The sequence below is a fragment of the Cardiocondyla obscurior genome, linkage group LG04 (genome assembly GCF_019399895.1).
Source record: "Cardiocondyla obscurior isolate alpha-2009 linkage group LG04, Cobs3.1, whole genome shotgun sequence".
In the NCBI taxonomy this organism is placed as follows: domain Eukaryota; kingdom Metazoa; phylum Arthropoda; class Insecta; order Hymenoptera; family Formicidae; genus Cardiocondyla; species Cardiocondyla obscurior.
Genome location: NC_091867.1, coordinates 1044907 through 1065210, shown reverse-complemented (window position 1 = coordinate 1065210; position 20304 = coordinate 1044907). Strand labels below are relative to the sequence as shown.

General features: G+C 42.4%; 1 protein-coding gene across 1 annotated transcript; it reads right to left on the bottom strand.

Moving 5' to 3' along the window:
- Positions 1-406: 406 nt before the first annotated feature.
- Positions 407-14654, bottom strand: LOC139102145 (high mobility group protein DSP1). Its single transcript, XM_070655857.1, has 6 exons — positions 13104-14654; positions 7911-7958; positions 6276-6494; positions 5357-5520; positions 4855-5029; positions 407-4626 (listed from the first exon to the last, which is right to left on the bottom strand). The coding sequence occupies exons 1-6, from the start codon at positions 13824-13826 to the stop codon at positions 4504-4506; spliced, it is 1452 nt and encodes a 483-aa protein (XP_070511958.1). The 5' UTR covers positions 13827-14654; the 3' UTR covers positions 407-4503.
- Positions 14655-20304: the final 5650 nt, after the last annotated feature.

Here is a 20304-nt window from a genome sequence, read left to right as displayed (position 1 = left end):
GTTACAATTATAAAATTTGTATGGCTCGTGATTTGCTTCGCAATCCGTCCTCGCTTGGAGATTCTTAAATTATTCATGTCGTTTAATTTCAATCCGAATCGATTACATATTACGTAAGATTAATGGTACATAAATTAATTATAAAATTAATTAATCGTACTCGAATTAATTACTTCCAAAAAGGGGTTTACATTTCGGAAGAACAGAGTCGCGGGAAAGGGAAGAGCCGTCGACTTGATGACGCTTTCGCAGAAGTTAGATAAGATATTTTTTGAAAAGTTTATTTATCCCTAAGAGATATACAAAACAAACATTTCTTCTCGTGTAACTATCATAATTCCCCTAGCAGTATAACACAGGAAATTCATGTCGTGATCCTTTTTGAAACTCTCCCGCTTCTTCCGCCTTTACTTTTTTTTTTTTTTCCTTTTCCTTGCTTTCTTTTCCTCGTTTTCCCTCCCTTTATTCGTTTAATCGTTTTTTTTTCCCGTCGAACGGATAATCATGCCTCACACAATTAGCATCAACTACAATTCGCTCACTCCTCCATATTTTCCTCCCTTTCTTTTTTTTTTTATAACCAGCTACATGTTAAAATTATGCACATCTGCAAATCAGTATTAAAATATTACAATTTGATATTTTACAGTCGTTTGTCATCCGCGTCCTCTAACTCCCTCTAAGAAATCGGGTTTTCAGACACCTTTTTTCACTCGTCGTAATCAGTCGGAAATTTTACATCTTTTGCTATCTTCCTTTTCGTGCATTTTTTTTTCTTTTTTTTTTTCAAAATCTGTTGTACGTCGACAATGCAAGACAATGTACTTGGGGGAGGGGGGGAAAAGGAACAGGGGGTGGTGGCGGAAAAACGAAGTGAGATTTTAAACGTCTTGAGAAAAAGTGGCGATAAACTTTCCGTTCCGGGCTGCGAGCCAAATACATATCGAGGGGTGCGAACGTGTCGGTCAGTTCCAATCATAAGAAAGCCTCTAAAAATTTATATAGATACGCACGAGCGTAAATGTACATATAAACATATAATATTATATACTTTTTCTTTTTCTTTTCTCGTTTTTTTTCTTTTTTTTTTTTTGCTCATACGTTTACATGTATACCCATCTCGCGTTATTTAACGACGAATGAGAAGAAGAAACTAGCGAGATCCTATGTCTGTCTTTTCTTTAATCCTTTCTTTCCATCGTTCCTTTCGTTACTTTATCGGGCTCGGCTCCTCTCGGTCCCTTCTCTAAATCCCGTATGCGATTAGAATGCACTGTACACGCTATAGGATCTAGGAATGTTAATATTACAAGAAACCACAATAATTTATTATAATACAGCCTGCTGTACACCAGATGACTCGAGGCAGTACAAGACAGAGAAACCGCCTTTTCTTCGCGGGGAGCTTATCTCCTATTTAATCCGATTACTCCCGGAAATATGATTTAACGAAGGAAACGGCGGCTATTATATTCATTCACGTGAGTCTCGAGACGAGAGATTTGAACGTATTACCCTTTTACTACTATTTTTCTTTTATTTCTTTTAGTGAGTTAAAAACGAATGTGAGAGGGAGAATGACGATGACAAGGGGCAGGGACCACTTCAATATCAGGCTAAGAGAAAAAAGATAGAGAGAGAGATAAAAGAAGAGAGAGAAAGAGAGAAAAATCGTTCTTTGTACTGCCTTAAAACTACGGTCGCACGAGAGTTGCACATAGATTCTAACGTTACGCAAGAACAAACACTTTGCCAACCGCGCGAATTACGTCCTTCAGTTAGTAATAAAATATCAAAGGTAAATTAGATCCCGAATAATTCTTATGATTTATGTCGCACTTAAATAAAATATACATATATATATATTTTTTTTTAAGTAACTTTTTTAGTATCTTTACAAAGTAATTAAGAATCTTAGAATAATTAGCAGTGAAACGAATACATTTATTTATTCAATTGTTTAATAGATCATGAAGTAGGTACATTTACTCGGACGATCGGCAAAATGTTAATATTTGTCGCGCTATTTGTTCAACACTCATTATAACGCTCCTGCAACCGTAAGCCTTAAACAGACACAACGAAGTAAAAATGATACTTGGTAGTCGAGGTCGAATTCAGTTTTCAAACGTTTTTGCCAAAGCATGATCAGTTTTTTTTTTTTTTCGTTTTGATAAAATATCTTTTGGCTGCAGGCCGCCGGCAGCCTAGAAACAGCACGAATGTGTCTTTTTGTGATAAAAAGAAAAGAGAATGAATTTTCGTGAATACAACAGTCGTCCTTTTGATAAACAAGTATTAGACCGGGTCTGCAATAGGTGTAGTGAGCCTCAAACCGTAAAAAATTAATCAATCACATGAAAATTTGAAGGATAATCGAATATGACTGGATCCTTACATCTCGAAACTCACTACACCATCGTAGATCCGGACTTAGAACTCGCGGCAAGAATTGCTCCACAAAACGCTAAATATCGTGCTATTAATTTTGATTTAATATTAGGCCCTTGCACATGAAATGTTGGTTTTATATGTACAACGATAATTCACTTTAATTTCTGAAAAAAATTCCAAATGCATTATATAAGTTAGACATAAGAAAGTTAAACATTTTTTTAAGAAAATTATTGATTTACAGTGACGTTCGCGAAATCATGTTGACCAAAAATGTAGGAAACTCAGAAAGATAAAAAAAAAAATATAAAAAATGTACATTCCAACTTTATATTCCGGAAATTTTGCGTACAATTATTCATTTTTCTCACTTAATCCATTCTAAGTAATTTACACAACATAAATCACTTTTTAATATATAATTACTTCTTACTTTGTCAAAAAGTGACGAGATTTATAATTCATGTAGAATAAGTATAATAAAATAATAATTAAGTTAATGATAATGGTAATATTAACACATTAACAATAATATTAATATTGGTATCCAATCAAAAGTTGTCAAAATAGAAAAATAATGTGCTAAATGTCTCAAATTATTTAAATATTGATTACAACTTAGAAAAAACTGCAAATCGCGTAAATACAGTATTATAATTACATAAAATTGTAAATATGTGTAATATTTCATTGTTAAAAGTTTGCTTTTTTTCAAAAAGGCTGACATCTCATATGCAACGATCTAATAGAGAAGCTGCGAGCTACATACATACGCACTCCCTTTCTCTCTCGCATACAGTTTTATATCCGATTTAATCTGATAGTATCAGAGCAATTATTTATCGGCTACATAATTAAGGCTCAATCACGTGGTGGCTCATAGCTTGTAACACCGCCGTGTAATGTCGAGAAAAGTATATGCTTAAAAAAAAAAAAAAAAAAAAAAAAATTAGATATAGAGAGTCGCCAAAAATTTAATTCTGTGTTAAGATACACGTATACTTAATTCTAAACGTACTTACACTACTACAAGAGACATGTGTGTATCTTGATCAAATCAATTATATATTCGCAAATATGCGTAAAGCGGCCCCATGCCCCATCAAGCGCGCTCAACATCGATTCACTAAAAATATACGAAAGAAAGAATGAAGCTCTCTGTACAAGGATATACAACAATTGTCTGTACGTGTTTGCGTGTTTATGTATATATATATGTGTGTATTCATGCCAAACTGGCATGTCAACGATGCTGGCAATAAGTGAACAGAACTTAAATTGAACTGCATTGAAATGAACTAAAAAAAAAGAAGGAAATCCCCAAAAATATAGTATGTAAATTTTGCAACGACGCGACATGACTTGCACCTTTGAAGAATGAGGACCCGAGAAAAATCTATCTTCTATGTCGATAGTAATGTGAGATAAAAACACATAAAGGCTATCCTTGCAAGATTGAAAAAAATTCGAAAGAAACACGACAAAGAGTTACAATTGTCTCTGATCCCCGCGCTACGAAGCTGTCATCGTCGCGGCGTTTCATCATTAGTAAACTAAGCTACATATAGCTCGTAATATAGCGTCGACAGAGCAAAAAGTCAACAATGATTGAGCCCCTGCGCCTTCTATCCGGATAGAGAAAATTATGGACATCTGCCGTGTCTGTTCTCTTCCGTCTTTTTGCATTTTACTCGTGATTCTGATTTCTTATTATTTCTTTTTTCTTTCATTATCTTCCGCTATCTTACTAGCCGCTTTACATCATCATTACTATCAATATGTTAAAGTACAAATGTTCAGTCACACTATGATCCTCTCTTACTCACGCTCGCGCATCACTCATGCATACCAGTTTTTCCTTTTAAAATAATTACCATAATTAGCGCGGATTACTTTATCATTATCGTAAATAATCGGGGAAAGAATTAGGAGATTGGTTGGTGGGGATTGTTGAAGAGCTTGGTTGATTGGTGGTTAGTTGCTTCGATTTTCTAGTGATGGTGGTGTAAGTACGCTCACGCTAAGGTCAATGGTACGTACAGTAGGTGAGGTATGCTTTCAGGATGAAGGACACGGGGTGATAGATGAAGAAATTTCGACGTGCATCCGCTATTCGTCGTCATCCTTCCATTCCTCTTCGCTGTCGCTTTTTATTACAGTTTGGTTCACTTGCGCGCTTCCCACCATTGGAGCGCCATCATTTTGCATTTTCTTTTTGTACGCGGTCATTTCCTGCGAGGAAAAAAAAATCTCTTATCTATATTTCCAAAAAGCAAAAACTCTCATTTCACAAATCTATTCGGATTAGAACTGCGAGTTGTACAGAAATAAAAAAAAATATTTTTTAATGTTTTAATGTCAAGATATATCATAACTTAGCTTTGGTTATATGATGACAGTACCGGGTTAAGAATCTTAATGGTTAAAAGCATAAGTCAACGCTAAATTTAGATACGTTACCCTTTCATATCGAGCCTTGTCTTTCTCTGCCATAGCCTCGTATTTAGATTTGGTTTCGGGATCTGCATCCGACCATTTCTTGCCTAATTCCTTAGCTATATCACCTACGCCATACTCAGGATTCAGCATCTTGACCTTACCGCGTTCGTCGTTACAGAACCAGAAGAAAGCAGACCTGATAAAGTTAATTATGAAATCTATCTGTTGCTCTCTATTGAAAGTACATGGCACAGTATGGTAATATATTAAGTCAATTTATATGTAAAAATTGAAAAAAATCACAAATAAATAATTCACAATTAAATTTAATTCTGAACAAAGTGTTAAAAAACTGCAACTTTACTTTAAAAAAAAAAAAAAAAAAAAAAAACAACATTCATAAAATTAGATTTTTAAATCCTTCAGAATTTACGACTTAAATATTATCTTGCATATTCAATTAATTAGCAATTTTTTTCACGAGATCAAAATACGTTATGTATTATCAACGACGAAGGCTTACAGCGATCTCTTGGGAGCATTGTGATCCTTGATGTGTTTGCGTTTCTTGCCCCTGCCCTTATTTTCTCCCTTAGGCGGCGTATAGTTCTGCATCTCCGTGTCATATCTCTTCTTATCTTTCTCTGCCATTTCGTGGAAACGCTTCTTCTCGATGTCCGACATAGTCTACGACACACACATTTCATCCATATAGCGCTAGCGTTTCTTTTATACAATCGGTCTTACGAATTGAGCTACGTGTGATAAAATGTTCAATTACTGAGAAAAACAAGTATTCCCCGACGGACATATATTCTGTTACACAATCACAGCCACGCGGGACAGTGGACGCTTTAAAGACGTTCTTTGAAGACAGCGTGGAGACTTTTTGCACGTATCGGATCCGTTTTCCTTATCAGTAATCTTGATCTCTGCTGAACGAGATGAAGATTAATGGTTTAACGAAGCAAGACGCACATAAATACCACGTACTTGCAGACTTATCGAATACACGTATTTATTCGAATACTAAGAGCATGTTCACACCTCGCCAAAAGAGCAGAAAGCGGAGAGCAGCAGCCAGCTCAGCTCTTCTGCCAAGGTGTTAACGCGATCCAAGATCAAAGTAGGAAACTCCCGTGAAATCGCGAAGACTTTCGAGCAAACGTTATACATCCTGTTTCTCTTGCACCTCGGGCTTCAAAAACGGCATGCGGAGTCCAATGAAGTATGCGATCGTTACCAAATTACTTCAACTTACAAGTACTCTCTTGATTTCAACGTTTAGCAAGAGTACCTTTTAATTTATCTGCAATTTATTCATGTGCACAACAAAAATGTTAATATAAAAAAAATCATATGCGTTTCAAGTCTACAAGAATCTAATTTTTGATTAATTACGTAAATAGTTCGGAACAAACGAAGAAAAAGAAGCATCTCACCTTCCACCTCATTGCACACTTTTTGGAAAACTCTCGAAAAACGATCTTCTCTTCGGGATGCTTCTTTTTATGCTCTTGACGACATGTCTGGACGAAGAACGCGTACGCTGTCATTCGCCCTCTCGGCTTCGAATCTTTTCCTCTCGGCATATTGTCCCGCTGCAGACTCTGAGCGTTATTTTGTTGAAGATTATTTTGCGGTATCTGCTGTATCGGGTGCTGAAATCCAAGCAAACAATCTACATTACAAAGTGCTGCCGTAACGAATAACAAAAGACCTGTTAACACCTTTAAACAACAAGTCTCAACGTAAGCAATAACTTTTGCTCTTGTGTCAAAGGAGATTTTCCGAGACGGAAGTGCTTCGTTATTTTGGCATAAAAACAAAAGAGAAATTTTGAAATTCCCGAAGTAGAAATCTTTCATTTTTTTTCGCGCTCGAGAGCTAAAATAGAAATCTTCCACTTTCGCATCAGAAAAGAAATTTAAATATAGAATTGTTTATTTTCAGAAGAACGGTTTCGTAAAAGTCACAAAGAAAAAATTTATTTTCAAATAAAAAAAAAAAGAAAGAGGAAAAAAAAAAGAAAAGAAACCTCGTACAGGTAGATGTTAAAATGCGCCGTGTCATCGTTTTATATATGAGAAATTTGCGTAAGTGATGGGAAGAGGATTTCCTCGTGTGCCATTTGCTCGCCTTTTCGTGAATTCTCGTGAGAGAAAAAAGAAAAGGATTTCTTTTCTTTTTTTTTTTTTTTTTTTCCTTTTATCGTGATGCGAAAGATTGGCTTGGACTTGACCGCGGACGAATTTATCCGAGTTATCCGCGATAACTTGAGACACCGTCGTTATGCACTTTACGTAATGTGACTTGCGTGTTAAATTAATGAACGGCTGCGGCCCGCGATCTCACATTGACAATGAGACACACGTAACAATGCTCGCCGTACAAACGTACGTTTTTGATTTTGTCAAGTAACAATGGTCATTACATTGTACGTACGTGCATTATACAACATATTATCATTATGTACATAATTATTACGTCGCCGTTGTACGTTGATAATACCGTAATAACGATAATGGTAATATTACAAATGTAGATCGGCATTATACAATTATAATCACATTATCAGATCATTGTTTATCTTTATCACGCTCCAATTATTAGCCCCCATCAAAGTTAAACTCTACCAGCAAAAAAAAAAAAAAAAAAAAGAACAAGAAAAAAGAAAGAGGGAAATAAAAATAGTTAAATCTTATACATTTTATGCCATAGTAAAATACTGGACACGTCTTGCCACGTGTCGTTTTGCAAATGTAAACTCTCGCGGGAACGTTGCGTCGCGAGTTGGCGACTGATAATCTTAGAAATGAAAATAAAGCAAGCGAAATATCTGCGGACAAATGTGTAAACAATATGTCCATTTTTAGCTGAGACTTTCTTAGGGCACGCACCAGTCAAGTATATTTATGCTATACACGCCAACGTAACGCGATCGAACATGCTCTCTCGGCGTCTTCGAGCTCTTTGAAGTGTGCAAGACGTGATATAGCACAATTATACACGTGCTATACGTACAATACACCGACCGTTATTACTCCGGATTGCGAATAATAATAGTTACCACGTACCTGCAGAAATAATCGGAAATCTAGTTGACCTACGTGCGGATGTGAGATCTGCCGGCAAAATAACTACTATGTAGAATCGACATTGTTATCGAGTCGCTCCATAAGTGACGCGGGATTTTCTCTTTGGATTTTTAAAGACACTGAGCAAGCACAAAACAGCGGGCAGGCTTCCCGTAAGCCCGCCTGGTCACCGTTCCGGATGTCGAGAACCCGCGTTATTTATGGGGCGCATCAATATGTATCGCATTACATAAAATATGTCCGACCTAATTAATTAATTAATTGCCCACATCGGTGTCATTAATTAATTAATCAGTCATGTAATTTGGACAATGAGCGTTCTTAGGAGCTATTTTTCACCCAACGGCTCGGAATAACCGAAAGATGGAAGGGAGAGAAAGAGAAATTGAAAAAAATAAGTAAAAACAATACTAATAAAAAAAAAGAAAAAGAAATACAATGAAAACAATACGCGTTATTTCCTCTCTCCCTTTTCCTCTCGTTATCCATGCCGCTGTGATGTGCAAGGAATTAAAAATTAATGCCACTCGGGCCGTAGGCAATTGGCATCGCGGGCGTATGGGTTTCCTATGTCTCGCGACACGGTGGAAAATAAAATTAACGCCGAACACGAAACGGAAGTCGAACGTCTGCGACGAGGCGTGTTCCGCGAAACGGCGAATGAGGAACGAACGAAACGAGAAAAGCCTCGAGCTTGCGAGCCACGATTGCGATCTCGGCGGGTGCTATTCGTTCGGCAGGTGTTACTTCACACTCGAAGGCTTTGCCATCGCTTTGCACGAGAACTTTTATTAACTTATGGAAGTGGTGGATGAAACTGGAAAAGCGGTCTCTCGCTCGGAATCTTGACGAGCTTAATACGTCACGAGTCGCGAATATTTCAATATATTTTAAATTATGTAAATTTATATTATTTTTTTTTTTTTTTACCGCGGGAATCGCACTTATGAAATATCCTGCCTATCTACGAGCGACTGACTCTCATTGTCAGGTGTAAGGAGAGTAAAAGTGTAAGAAAGTAACTCTGTGGTTTACTTTTCCAGTACAGTGTCCATTTGTACGATTCTTAAGAGTGACTCTCGGCAGGGTCTCTCTCAAATAGACACAAGCCATTACCCGTCCTGAAGAGTTACTGACAAACATACGTTAAGCCTCGAAACACGTGCACTCGTATCGGGAATCATTACTGCGTGCGCGTTAATTAAAGCGTAAATTGCGTTGAAGTTTCGGTACCGAGGTCTACAATTGAGGATGAATCTTACAAATCGACGTTGTATTTAGAGAAAACCGTGACGTGCGCCAAGACCGGGAAAGTGTTTATCTATCGACAGAAATTAAAGTTTATTTTTAGAAAGAAAAAAAAAAAACTTGACGCCTAATATATAATTTTAAATAAAAATATTTCAAACTCAACTAATTTTTCTCTTAAGAATATAACGAAACTGTATATTATTAGCGGTTTTACGAAAATATGAAATATTTAAGTTCAGCAAATAAACTCGGAACAAATTTCATTATTCATCAACACGGTGGAATTTTTGCCGGCTGAATCCGGTTCTGCTGAGAATACATATATTCATCTTCTATAAATATCCGTTTTTTAGACTTTGTGGAACTTTTAAACAAAAAAAAAATCTCTAGAGTTTCCGACCAAGATATCGTACGAAATTACAAATAGCGTCATTTCTCTCGAGCATTACTATTTCGAAAGTACGTAATCGGTCTAATCATTCATCACGAACTTTCATATATAGTCTGGCATACATTCCGGAGCGGGATTCCACTTTCGTCGCACTATTACAAGCTCCGATTATCCATTCATAGCGAGAAAAAAACTTGATTTCAGCGTCAGTGTCAATGACCAAGACTGAGAAATTGGTATAAGCCGACGGAGGATTTATATTCACTTTGTAAAAAAATATTAAAAAACTGGCATTTTGATTTCATTTTGTAAGCACTACAACCAAAAGAGATTTGAGGGAAAAAAAAAGAAAAGAAAAAGAAAACGTTTAGAAATAACTATAACTTGTAATTAGAAACTCGATCAACACGATAAAATTTACGAAAAAAAAAACGTTTTCATAATTTAAAAAAACTCTCAATTAATCGACGACATTATCGTTTCAAAAACTATTTTTCTCACATTATAGAAAGTAATTTTTTTCCCCATGTCTGACATTCGCTTTACATATTTCTCATGTAAATATATGCATATATATCTTTCCGACATCCTCCGAATTTAAATTTTAAATCCGAACAGTCCCGATCAATATGAACTAAACAATCCTAAAACGAAGGTGATCGTGACGTATCTACGCAAAGTCAATTGGAATCTTTCTGCTATTGTGTCGGGCAAATTTTTAAGTTTGTTCAGCCGCGATAACTGTATTTTCCTAGTCTTTCTTTGCCGTCGCCCAAACGCATGTTTATTTTACTGGAAAAGCAAAATAAAAAAAAAAAAATATTAATAAAAAAAAGACAGGTGAAGGGAGGAGCATAGGGCGAGCAATAAAAAAAAATAGACCTCTCGACACTTTGTGGCGAAATCGCGAAACGCGAGGAAAAATGAGATGGTACCAACCGGTGAACGCGGCCGGACTTGCAAACGCACTTATGAAGAAGGCCGCGCGCGAAACCCGGAATCAATAGCGGACGGCGGATGTACGTACGTACGGATAGACGGACGGACGGACGGACGCGCGGACGGACGGTCGGACGCGATGGGGTGAGAAAACCGCGCACGCGAGTCTGAACAGAAACGCAAGGACGAAATACGCGAAAATGCGGGGCCGATCAACTGACCGGTGGGATACGATGACAATCGGGATTCTTTGACCTCTCAACTGTGCACTTGGATGACGAGGCAGAGAATCACCTGAATCTCCTCCTCTCTACCTTTCCCTCTCTCGCTCTTTTTTTTTTTTTTTTTTTTTTTTTCGCATTGTGTATCGCAACGTTTTATTTCCACATGTAACTCGATATTTGACAGAATAGCAAGATACGTTGAAGATCCTTTCGAGTTCGTGCGAGATAACAGGACCGAGATCTAAAGGTTTCCGTCTCTTTTGTCGCCTCCGTTCGAATCTACACATACACAATCGTGAATATCACCAATATACGGACAAAGGACACCGACCGATTAGCTGGCCGTTTGCCTTTTACAAAAATGACCGAGAAAATGCTTTCCGCGAATTTTATCGAGATGTGGAAAATTCCTTTTTTTTTTTTTTTTTTTTTTTCTTTCATATAAGAAAAATTGCTAAGCTTATGTACGAAAGAAGTCAGGTTAAAACTACCCGGAGAATATATAGACTTGCAAACAGTTGATCGAAACACTGTGCATATAAGATAAGCTACACATTTCTTTTTCTCCTTAACTCGTTACCGCGCAAAAAATTACATTTAAAAAAATCAATTTTTCTTTCTACATATTTCCAAATGTTCCCCATTCTTTCCATTCCAAACATGGGCAAAAAAAATTTTGTTACCAAGATTATATTGCTGTCGGTGATCACTAAAAACCGATCAATACTGCACGAAACAAATTACTCCTCTCTCCAATAGTACTTACTTCTTTTTATTGCTAATGTAAAGGATGATAGGCGAGAATTCTACGTGAATATACCGCGTTTTCTCGCGAGCTGCTTTTACACGTGCGTTACGAGAAGACGTCGAAGAATACGAAGGAATATGCACACGCCTTTTATCAGAATTATCGCAATCACGTTCCTAGATCTCCTCTTCGCCGTGCCTATCGAAAACCTATCGCAGAACAACGAAGGGAACCCAATGTACCCAGCTTTTCTCCCGATAAATGTGCCTATCGTCACCGAGAATTTTAATTCCTTAACACATCCTCGAGATGCAAGCAGCAAAGCAAGTTCATTGTAAACTCCATCGCTTGATATTTTTAGCCTGAAGAAATAAAATATAAATTCACTCAATACCAAAAAAAAAGAAATATAGAGATAATATGCGCCGCAGGAATAATGAGACAATTAAAAGTAAAGCGAGTGTTCAGCTAAAATTGTTCAAGACATTATTTTTCTAATTACTAACCCTTTGGCCAAAATTCATTAACCTTTACCGATAACCGGAATATTTAAACAGCACCTTCAACAATCGTAAAAAGTCCTTGACAACGAGCGCATATTAAGATGAAAGGAACAATGGACAAAATCAGACAAAGCTTTCGTCGTATTGGCAAGTGAGAAAGACAAGCAAGAAGAACGAAAGAAATCAACCGTTCATTTTGTCGACGTGCATACGCGGTATGAAAAATAAAATTATCATAATTTAGAATTTTCTCGGCTAACTTTTCCCGTGGCCCGTTCGCGCGTATTTCTCGAATTATAATTAAAATATCAAATAAAGATTAAAACGTTTTCTTGAAAGATGCCTAACGAACCGATAAGAGTACCTAAAGCCTGAGGGGGAGAACGTCATTAAAACAAACTTCGCCGCATATCTCGAGGACGTTCGGAAAAATTGTCAAAAGTGACCGCATGGCCACCTGGTCGAACCGGCTGTATCTCTATCTTCGTATTATAGCCACCCGCTCACTCGCTCGTTCGCTTGCCGAGCGCGCGAAAGTGGCCGTAAAGCCGGCGAGCAGGGGGAACGAGAGGGGCAAGGGTGAGGAGCGAGGTCGTCGCGTTTCGGCCTACGTATCTACTGCTACAGCGTGGTACAAAGGCATCGCATAAACGCCAATTCGTTACCGGACGGCCGTTTCTTAAATCGAGGCTGGCTCGCGAGGAATCTATTTGCGTACGATAAAAGCAGCAGTATCGGGCTTCTTTTTTCTCTCCTCGTATTTACATTTTGCGCACCCACACACGAAGCAATATTTGTTCCTCAATTTTATAATACAATGCGGCAGCAGGTATCGATTCGCAGCTCGCCGCGAGTTTACTTTCCGTTATCTATCGTCAGCACGAGTCTAGATATGAATACTTGAGCACGGTCGCGATTGAAGAATCGTAGCCGTCCGAATTAAGTATACCTGCGAGAACGCTTCGACTTCGGTAACGGGGAAGAGCGAAATACGTACGAGGGTCGCTTGGCGAGAACGCGGGAAAGGGACCGTTCGCGCGCGCGAAATGGGATGTATACTTGTTTTCTTCTCGACGAGGGTAAAGCTACTCTGGGTCGTGCTCGGTCGTAACATACCGGGGACATAACGGGGGGCGTGGACGTTTGCGTGGTAATGGGCGAGAGATGTTGCTGCTGCTGCTGCTGTTGTTGCTGCTGGCCCTGCAACTGCTGGTGCAAGTTGTTCTGTGTGGCGGCGTCCATAACTCCGCCTGGATACCACCACTGTACGCCGGGCGGCGGTGCGGAAGGTGTGCCGGGTACGCCGGCGGCGGCGCCGCCACCGGCACCCGCACCCGCGCCGCCACCGGCGCCGCCGGCGCCGGCGGCGCCTTGTCCAGGACCCGATGCCGCACCGAGCCTGTAATCGTATCCACCCCTCATGCACGCGGCGGCGCCGCCGACCGGCGTGGATGTCGACACCGGACTCGATGTCGCGCCGGTGGTGGCCGGGTTCTGGAAGCTGGAGGCCATTTTGTAGGAGAAGAGCTGTTGATGGTTCACCGCGGCGGCGGTACTTCGGACGCTGTCCGGATGGTGTTGCGACTGCTGCTGTTGCGCGAGCTGCTGCTGCTGCTGCTGCTGCTGTTGTTGCTGCTGCTGTTGCTGCTGCTGCTGCTGATTCATGAGATGCTGATGTAGATTCTGTTGCTGCTGCTGTTGTTGCTGCTGCTGCTGCTGCTGTTCGGCCTGAACGGCGTTCAGACCCGAGGGCCACCAGGCGGCACCGCCGGAAGCATCTTCTCGGTTACCCGGGCTCGCGGTGCCCCAGCCACCGGCCACGCGGTGGTGTTCCGACATATCGTGACGTACGTCCGTACGCCCGTCGGTGTTCCTCAGCCTCTCGTTTTACCCGCCGGTGACACAACACCAACGAGGGAAAAGAAAAATTCACGGAGGAATTGCTCGCACACACGCGCACACGTATACATGCACGCGCTAACGTTCCCTTTCTCTTTCCCTCTCCCTCTCTGTGTTCCTGGCCGTCTTTCTTTCTTTCTTTCTTGTTGCGAGTCTTTCCTCCTCCCTTTCTCTATCTTTCTCTCTCTTTCTCTCCTTCTAGTGTTCACACGCACACGCGCGCACCCGCACGCTCATAACTCGGTAACATCCCGCGTGCACGCACGGTACACATAGACAGCAAACTCTATATTACTTCTTCTCTCTCCTTCTTTCTCCTTTCTGTTCTCGCTTGCTCGCGCACGTACACGGAATCCGTCTCGCATTCGCACACTCGGGGAACTCGCTGGTCGCGAACGCTTAGATGTCGGACAGAAGAGGAAAGACACGCACCACACGCACGCGTTTTCAAACGCGTTGTCACTGTCACACAGAACCGACCGCGTTCAATCGACGGCAACGGTTGAACACCGCCACGAGAAGCGCACCGATCACTATAACGCTCGTGCTTACTCGTTTACTCGCATCGCGAACGACGAACGCAGGCGGAACGTTTTCCCTTCGGTTTTTTCTTTTCGGTGCGGTTTTTTTTTCTTTACGCGTAACCAGCGCGTGGAACACGCCGCGGCGCGCTTAGCCTCAGTTCCCCGTTGAATATACGTACGTACGTTATACTTGGGATGCGGTCTACTCGACGCTACGCTCGACCGTTCGTTAGCTCCGTGAGTAGGTACGGCGGCGGGCAGAGGAGGCGAGCGGGCGGGTGGGTAGGGGAGGGCGCTCTCTCTCTCCCCCTCTAGCTCTTTCTTTTTCTCTCTGCCTCCCCACCATCGACGATGAGGAGCAACGACGTCGAACGCTCACGCTCGCTTTGTCCTTCTCTCTCTCACGCCTTCTTTTTCTCCCTCTTCCTCTTTCTCTCTCTGTCTTTTTCTCCGTTTCTCTGTCTCCGTCTGGTCCGCGGTCCGCCTCGCTCTCTCTTCCCCGGTACCGTCCCGCGGCGAAACTCGCTTGGTCGACGGTGGTTCCTTCTTCCAGCGGCGGCGGCGGCGGCGGCGGCGCCGACGCAAGGATACGGGTGTACACACGGCGTCCTTGATACAATGTCGGAAAGCAGGAACAGCAGCAACAGCGTTTTCAAATGACGGGAAGCTTTACGGCGCTTAAACGTAAACGTGGGGAACGCGTCGCGCGGGATGCCGGTATCCCCGGTTTTGCGCGTCTACAAACACGTCCGCGGCCACGTTCGGCTCGGGCCTTTGATTTACTTTGGTTTGGATTCGGCCCGGTTTGGCGCGACGCGACGCGACGCGACGCGATGCGACGCCGGCACCACGTCCGACGGGTAACGCCGACGATGACGACGGCGATGAAAGTAGTGGTGTTAGTAGCGACGGCGGCTGTACAATGGTAGTAGTACAGCAATAGCTTTTTCACATTGGAGAAGCGTACGCGCGCGCGAGTCGCTTCTCTCTCGCCTCCACCGACTCACTACACGCGACGTCGCACACACAGAGGGCGAACCTGGCGAGAGAACAGACCGCCTGGACGCGCTCGTACGATCTCTCTCTTCCTCTCTTTCCCCGTCCGTCCGTCCGTCTTTCTTTTTCTCTTTCCTTCTCTGTCTTCCATATCGCCCGCCTCCCCTTTCGCCCCACGCCCCTTTGCCGGGTGTCTCGTTCGCCCTCTCTATCCTACTCTCTCTTTCTCTATCCCTATCTCATTCTTTCTCGTTCGCGCTCTCTCGTACCAGCGGCGGTTTAGCCTTCCTTCCAGCGGACGCCGGCAAACTCTCGCGACGTTGCCAAGCACGCTTTCACCCGCCCGCTCACAAAGGAGAACCTAAGCGCACCGGCCAATCGAACGGCGTTATACTGCCGGTGGGGATGGCGGGAGTCTACTGCCGTCGCGTTACAGGCAACGTCGCTTTCTCCTCTTCCGTTCTCTCTCCGTTCGTAGAGAATTTGAGAGCCCCGCGCGCGCGGCTCGCCGTACAATCCCACCGGTAAGATACGAGGAGGGGACAGGGGCAAGCGAGGCGCAGAAACGACTGCGAACCCTTCTCTACCCTTGAAACTCGAGGTCAACTTTTAGGCAGTGAAAGAGGAGCACACGGAAAGAGGAAGAAAAAAAAAAGAAAAAAAAAAAAACAGAAAAAAGAGAGAAAGCCGCGCTTATCGCGACCGACTGGCTGACTCTCCTCGTCGTCATCATTGCGTGCTCTCTCTTCTTTTTCTTTCTTTTTTCCTTTTTTTTTTTTTCCTTATCCCTCTCGACTTAACTACGCCGCTACGCTCTCGCCTAGCTCGCTGGAATTTGCCCCACATCGGACGACCGACGCTTCCTGCTTTTCGCGCCCATCGCCTTACGCCCTTTTTCCCGTTCGCGCGCACGTACGTGCGAGGCCGAGGACGAGGACGCGCGTTCGCTGTCTTTACCGACCGGCGACAGCGGGCCACTCTCTTCGTCGGTCGATACGGAAGAACCTTCGGAAGAACGAAGAAATTTCATGTTCCGCGAATGGAATGTGTCCTCGAGGATAGGCTGTGCGAGGCTCGATTCACGCACAATTGGTTCCCGAGGCCGGATCTACATACGCAACGGCGAGGCGTCATTAGGCGCCATGTTGGAAAAAAAAAATTAATGTACAAAGCTGTAATAATTCGCTTGATTTTTACGTCGCGATCGCGTTTAATCGCCAAGCGACGATCGAAATGCAATATCTTCTATGAAAATTAGCTGAAATCTTTCAACAAAGACCGTCGCGCTGCTCGAAGGCGCAGTAAATTTCAATTTGCCAGCACCGCCGTTGACGCAATCTCATTTCTCCCTTCGTACATAACCCTCTTATTATATCTTTATCGATATATAACCGCAGGAATGCAAGGATCACGCCAATCCCGGTATCTATCGCGTCTCCTTTCTTTCTTTTTTTCCGTGAGCGAAGTCGCAAATTGGAATTCACGCGAACCGGACGAGGGGAAACCGATCCACGCGCTCTCAGAAGAAAGGCCGAAATTTTTCCCGCTTTTTTTTTTTTCTCTCGAAGCGCGCGTTCTTCTCCGTTACTTTTGTCTTCGATAGCGCGCCAAGAAGATGAAATGAAAATGTACATCGCAGGACCTATGCGTCGGACCTGTCCTCCCGTCCCTCCCGCTACCCCGCGGTACCTCCTCCACCCACCCCCTCATTCTCCTCTCCCCTGCCACCTCCCTCCGGCAACCCTTGCTGTCGTGAGGCGGCGGGTGAGTCGGTGCGGGTAACCCGGCGCGAATCGAAGAGAGAGGAGAAGAGAACCGGGTCCGGGTCAATAAGACGCGCGAGCAAAAGAGACGGGGCGATCGAGGGAGACAGAGACAACGGAGAGGCAGCGACGTTGTTGAGGTTTGGGGTAAGGGGGGAATGGAAGTAGGAGAAGCGGAGTGAAGGGCGGTCAGGGTACGCGCGCGGGCGCGAGCGAGGCGAAAGAACTGGTGGCACGGGAAAGACGAGGAGGAACAAAGCCATCGCGCATTCCCAGGGTCCAGCATTGGCAACCTAACGAACTTTACGTTCGTACGTATGGAAACGAAAATGTTGAAATTAGCGTATTTCTAGCGAAACGGCGAAAAATCCGAAGGACCAGAAAAAAAAAAAAAATTACAAAATGCACGACCAAAAAAACGCAGAGAGAAGTCGGGCGGCAGAGAGAAATCCGAATTCCCCGATCATGTTGGTACGGCCCAACCGGCCCGAACCGGACCGGCCAATTCCGCACGGATTGTATCTCCGTGTCGTTGTCCGAAACGCGCCGAGCATGGGCTTCGAAAATATGAAATATTCGTTTCAAGAGGCACGTCTTAAAAAAAAAAATAAAACGAACATTTACCATTACGTTCAACGGATATCGTTGTAAAAACACAAATGTTGTATTAACGCAAAGTTGTCCGCCAAACGAAACCGCGTTCAGAAAAATAAAACGACGATTTTTCCAGTTTCTTATAATTTTTACGAGCCCGGGTGTCACCCGACGGGATTCCAAAAGATTCCGATCCGTTAGGCAAACGAAGAGAGAGAAGGGTGCCTCGAAGGCACATCCGATTCCCACGTTTTAACGCGTGCTTTGGAATAATATGCGCGCCTGCTTTTTCGAAATATGTATCGTAATTCTTTATCTAATACAATGAACTCGCGAGCAGCCGCGCGGGACAGAAACAAAGGTACCACGGCGGCGGGAACCCTTGCGAGTCGTACCATCTGCCCTTTCCGAGGGCCACGAATCGCACCATGTGGCGATACAATTGTCGCGCCCTGTTGACGTGCCTTTTTACCGGACAGTACGGACAAAAAGAGTCGGTGCATGTAAATACGTAATAAATTTGATTACTCGTGCAACCCAGAACCATCTAACAGAAATGAAACACATAAAAGCCGGCTCGATAGACGCTCGATTAATTATTGACGTTTCTAAATTAGCCTTCAAGATTAATCACGATTCCAAACAGATTCTTTTGCTTTCCCAATAGATTCCGGACTTTATTACGTTTAAAACTTACGCAAAAAATAATACAAGTATACAATACTTTACGCACATTTATCTAATTTTTATGATTAATCATCGAAAGCGAGTTCAAAGTGCATTCGAAACTTGTTTATCGATTAATACGTTTTATCGCGATTGGTAGTTTTCACGCAAAATTAATTATAATTTCAGTGACGAAATTTAACAAACGCAACTTCAGCCTCTCTCAGCTTATCGAAGGAAATTTTTCGGGACGAAAACTTCAGTCGCCAAAGAAAAAAAAGCGCGATCGCGCGCGGAATGATGTAACTCTTAGATAACTCATAACTCGAGCTCGTAATTCTTAGCGTGCACAACGGAAAGCCGATTATCCGAAACGAACACGAAGGTGTGGGGATCGAGGGACGCGGAAAGGTGCGATTTGTTCCGACCGAGCGCTTTTGCGGATAATCGATCGAAGAGATGTTGTGCATCGAGTAAAGAAAAAAAAAAAAAAAAAATGTTTGCGGCTGTGTGTTTTCTCTCGAACGTGGACTACGGTCGGTGTGTAAGTACACGGGAAAATTTAAGCTTCGTTAAAGCTCCACGAGTGCTTGCAAGGCTTGAAAATACCGTGGGGTGCAACGTTATGATACACGACGCGCGTTTGCGCCAGGGTAACGTCTAAGATTTATAGAAACCGATGGAAGAACAAATATACAAATTGTGCAACAATGTTGCAAAAATAAAAAGCTCAGTTTAAACTTAGCGTTACACTAAGAGCAGTTGTTCCAACTTTTTGGTAATTTTATTCATCAAGTAATCACATGTCTATTTTTATCTTTCTCTTTAATAAAAAATGAAAATAGAAATATGTTTGCCTGATAAGTAAATCTATCCCATAAAGATGAAAGAAAACGTTGCCTTAAACGCTGGATATTAACATTAATGTTTGTACAGACAAGAATCAGTTTCAGTAGAAAATTGCAACGTATTAAATATCAAGTAAATCTCATTATCGCGGTTATTAAAATTCAGTTTCTTCGTCATTAGTTAATCCTGAAAAAAAATAATCAGTTTATATTTAGAGACAAGCAATGTTCAAAGACAAGCAATGTTTAAAGACAAGCAATGGCACTAAATGTATCGCTACTTCTTTTCGCACATTTCACCCTACATTCTCCGCGCTCAACATAAATGCGGAAAAATGCCCGGAAATGTCAACTTATTGTAAAATAACACGTTTGCTTCGCACTGCCCGAACATCGCGCGTTCATCCGGGTGTACCCATCGATCGCGCGTTTTTCGTGCGGGGCCTGCTCTTTTCAGTTGCACCGCGCTTACACCTTCTGCACTCGAAATGTTAAACTACATACACTGAAATTTGCAAGACAGCTAATTATCGATCTCGACTGTAATTCGCCATTTTAAACTGCCAGATTGTAAATTTACGACCGCCGTACGTTTTTGTACCCCGATTGTCGGTAAATTGCGCCCATCCTTTGTTCTTATAGGTTATTCACATTTCGCGCACATAACTGATCAATCAAACGTATGAGAATTATGATCCTTCCGCCAGTAGCTCTCCAATTACGCAATACCATGAACGAAACTAGAACGAAATCGAGTTGAAGAGAAACCGTAGAGTCGCGATCGACAAGCGCGATCAAAAGCCGAAGCGGGCAAGTAAGTTGACAGAAGGTGCAAGGGATGCAGCTTAAAAGGAGAAAAAAATAAAGAGAAAACGGACCTACGATGCGTCGCGCGGCAACGGGAAATGTACCTCGTAGCCGCGAGAACCCGTCGTGTTGGACGACAACTAACGGATCGAATAAAAACATCAAACGGAGTCGTTGGACAGCGACACGCTTGGCTCTCGGCGTCTTCGCCGCAGCTGCC

Excerpts from the sequence above, each read along its gene's own strand:
- LOC139102145 (XM_070655857.1), bottom strand. The coding sequence starts at position 13,826 with ATGTCGGAACACCACCGCGTGGCCGGTGGCTGGGGCACCGCGAGCCCG. Across the intron at positions 5,521-6,275 it reads AGTGTGCAATGAGGTGGAAG|ACTATGTCGGACATCGAGAA; the intron begins GTGAGATGCTTC and ends TGTGTGTCGTAG. Across the intron at positions 5,030-5,356 it reads AATGCTCCCAAGAGATCGCT|GTCTGCTTTCTTCTGGTTCT; the intron begins GTAAGCCTTCGT and ends TAACTTTATCAG.